The 3,270-nt window shown below is 70.0% G+C and overlaps 1 protein-coding gene across 1 annotated transcript in view; it reads left to right on the top strand.

The window, feature by feature from the left end:
- Nucleotides 1-3,270, top strand: part of PEAR1 (platelet endothelial aggregation receptor 1) — an 18,064-nt gene that overhangs the window by 8,130 nt on the left and 6,664 nt on the right. Inside the window, exons 2-8 of the mRNA XM_015598287.2 lie at nt 41-173; nt 670-774; nt 993-1,093; nt 1,721-1,813; nt 2,052-2,295; nt 2,814-2,934; nt 3,150-3,263. Coding sequence (XP_015453773.1) covers nt 55-173; nt 670-774; nt 993-1,093; nt 1,721-1,813; nt 2,052-2,295; nt 2,814-2,934; nt 3,150-3,263 — 897 coding nt within the window. The 5' untranslated portion in view covers nt 41-54. The remainder of the gene's footprint in view (nt 1-40; nt 174-669; nt 775-992; nt 1,094-1,720; nt 1,814-2,051; nt 2,296-2,813; nt 2,935-3,149; nt 3,264-3,270) is intronic.

Genomic DNA, 3,270 nt, shown 5'->3' with positions numbered 1-3,270 from the left:
CAGCCTGCGCCCTCCTGACACCCCGCTCGGGTCTCTGCAGTGCCCTCGGCAGCCATGCCGCAGGCCTCGGCCGTGTCCGCGCCGCTGTGCTCCCTCCTCCTCCTGGCCCTGAGCCCGGGGCTGGCTGGAACCCTCAGCCCCAATGACCCCAACACCTGCACCTTCTGGGAGAGGTGAGAGGGGCCCCTGCTGTGCCCCGAGCCCCACCCCCTGGCCTCCCTCTGGGACCCTCCGACCCCCACCCACCTCCTGTTCGGCTTCCGCTTTCTCCACTCCCTCCATGGGCCGCCTCGGACTTGCTCCCGGCTCTGGCCCTGTCTGTCCATCCTTCGCCACTTGGGCGGCTGGTGCAGGACAGAGCGCAGGGCGGGGCGGGCAGGGGGCCAGCCCGGCGGGAGCCGAGGGGCCAGGGCAGGGGACGAGGCCAGCACAGGCCGCACCAGCTGGGCCACAGTCCGCTCCAGCGCGGCTGCCCTGCCTGGGGCGAGGAGAAAAACGTGGCAGCTCTGGTCCCCCAGGGCGAGAAGTGGGGTGTCCCAGGCATACGCCAGTTCTGGGAGGATCCCTTCAGATGGGGGGAGCAGGTGGAGGTCCGCCCGAGGCCTGGGGAGCAGGCCCCGAAGTGGAGGTGGCGAGTCCCCCCCAGCACCCCCTGGCCCTTCCCCGCAGCTTCACCACCAGCACCAAGGAGGCCCACTCCCGCCCCTTCAGCCTGCTGCCCCCGGAGCCCTGCGACCGGCCCTGGGAGAACCCCGACACCTGCCCCCGGCCCACGTGAGTGCCCTGACCCCGCTGTGGGTGGGCGGCTGCTGCCTGGGTCCCTCCCGGCTTCCTCTTCTCCGACCCGTCGGTTCGAGGAAGCAGCCGGCCTCGGACGCTCAAGGCCTGGGGTGTGTGGGATGCGCTCCACGTCCCCCCAGCCGGGCGCTGGCAGTGCCTGGCCTCCCCGGTGCCACAGGCAGGGACACTGAGGGCCCCTTCGGCCTCCCCAGGGTGGTCTACAAGACCGTGTACCGCCAGGTGGTGAAGACGGACCACCGAAGGCGCCTGCAGTGCTGCCAAGGCTTCTACGACATCAGCGGCGTCTGCGTCCGTGAGTCCCGCGGCCGGCTCTGCCCAGGCCTGCCTGTGCCCGCGGGGAGGGGGTGCTCCTCCGCCCTCCCCCCACCTTGTTGTCCCTGGGGACACAGCCGCCAGCTCCTCCCTCGGCTCCCCTCTCCTGGTCCCTCTGTGCCTGGGGTGCCTGTCTCCCCGCCGCGGGTCTGCGTCTGCCTGTCTCCGTCTCTGTCTCTCTGTTGCTGTCTCTGACTTGCCTCTGCCCGGTCTCTCCTGCCCTCCGCCTCCCATACCATGAAACCCCTAGACCTGCTCTGCCGCTCACCCCTTTTCTCAGCCCTGGCCCGTCGCCAGGCCCTGCGGGGACTCCTGCTGAGCGTGCCCCACCCTAGACGCCCCCCACTCCGAACAGCAGCCACTTCTAGTCACTGCCTGAGGAGCCCTGTCCCGTTTTCCCAGGGTGCCTCGAGAACCTCGCAGGGAGGGGCTGGGGGCAGGAACCTCACGGTCTCGTCCAGCTGGGCCCTCAGCAGGTGCCCCTCAGTCCTGCGAGAAGCTCGTGGGGCGTGCCGGTCCCCGGTGGGGGAGGGGGACAGGCTCAGGCCTTGGAGGGTGGAGGCGATGGGGGTGCAGGCGCCTCGTCACCCTGCCCCCTCTGCCACAGCACTTTGCGCCAACGAGTGTATCCATGGCCGCTGCGTGGCGCCCGGCCACTGCCAGTGTGCACAAGCCTGGCGAGGTGACGACTGCTCCAGCGGTGAGTGGCCGGTGGCCGTGGGACCCTGGCACAGCCTCACCGGCACGCGGGTGCCTGCGACCCCGGGCGGTCACCCACCAGAACCCCGCTGCAGCCAGCCACCTTCCCCAGAGATAGCGTGCAGGGTTTGGGCCAAAGTCCCCCACGGGCGTACATGCGGACAGGGGACAGAGACGTGTGGACTGGGGGCTGTGGGTCGAGGCCCTTGGTGACCCCCTGCCGCTCCCTCGTCTCACAGCATGTGCCCCAGGAGTGTGGGGACCGCAGTGTGACAAGCCCTGCAGCTGTGGCAATGGTAGCTCCTGTGACCCCAAGAGTGGGGAGTGCTCCTGCCCCCCTGGCCTGCAGCCCCCGCACTGCCTGAAGCCCTGCTCCCCTGGCCGCTACGGCCCTGCCTGCCAGTTCAGCTGCCACTGCCACGGGGCCCCCTGCGACCCCCGGACTGGAGCCTGCTTCTGCCCCCCAGAGAGAACGGGGCCCAGGTGTGTAACGGGGACAAGCACGCTGACGGGGCCGCACACGCAGGACCACACGGGGGCATGGGGGGACTCAGACGGGGCCCCAGACATGGGGGTGGCATCCAGCGGCCAGGACCCAGAGTCCCAGCTGCGCCGCTCACCGGCCGGCGGTCGTGAGCCGGACGCTGACGGATCTTGCTTCCCGTCTGTGCGATGGGGACGATGGGGACCGTGCTGCACCCAGGAGGGTCGCTGCGTGTCACAGGGCGGGGCCGAGACGGGGTGCAGGGGTGCAGGGAGACACAGCGCGAGAGGTGGAGGTGGGGGCCTGTGGGCTGTCCACCCCGCGGCTGGGCGGTGCTAGGTGTCCTGCCATCCCCCGGAAACCTTTGCTTTCTGATGCCCGCAGTCCTCAGCAGGGAGCGGGGTGGGACTCCCGGAGCCCTGAGGTCAGGCCTGCCTCGCCGAGGGCCTGCGGGTGGCCGGCCAGCCTCGTGGGCAGTGGGGAGGCACGCACCGACCGTGCCTGCTCTGCCCGGCAGCTGCGAGGTGGCCTGCCACCAGGGCACTGCCGGCACCCTCTGCCCCATCACCTCTCCTTGCCACAACGGGGGTGTCTTCCTGGCTGCCCAGAATTCTTGCAGCTGCCCACCTGGCTGGATGGTATGAGGGTGGGGCCTGGGGGTGTGGGGCAGGAATCTGGGGACCAGTCTGTGGGTGGCGCTCCACGGGGGCTCCGAGGAGCACGTATGTGAGGGGTGGGATCCATGGGCTTGGAGAGGTGCCAGGGCTCTGGATCCCCGAGAATCAAAAGGGTCCTGTGTGTGGGGGGGTGTTCCAGCAGGCGCCTTCATCTCTGTGGACCCCTCACCCCACAGGGCACCATCTGCTCCCTGCCCTGTCCGGAGGGCTTCCATGGACCCAACTGCTCACAGGAATGTCGCTGTCACAACGGTGGCCTCTGCGACCCATTCACTGGGCAGTGTCACTGTGCTCCAG

The sequence above is a fragment of the Pteropus alecto genome, unplaced genomic scaffold (assembly GCF_000325575.1).
Source record: "Pteropus alecto unplaced genomic scaffold, ASM32557v1 scaffold49, whole genome shotgun sequence".
Taxonomy (NCBI): domain Eukaryota; kingdom Metazoa; phylum Chordata; class Mammalia; order Chiroptera; family Pteropodidae; genus Pteropus; species Pteropus alecto.
Note: the sequence above shows the minus strand (reverse complement) of the source record. Positions and strands in the feature narration are given on the sequence as shown.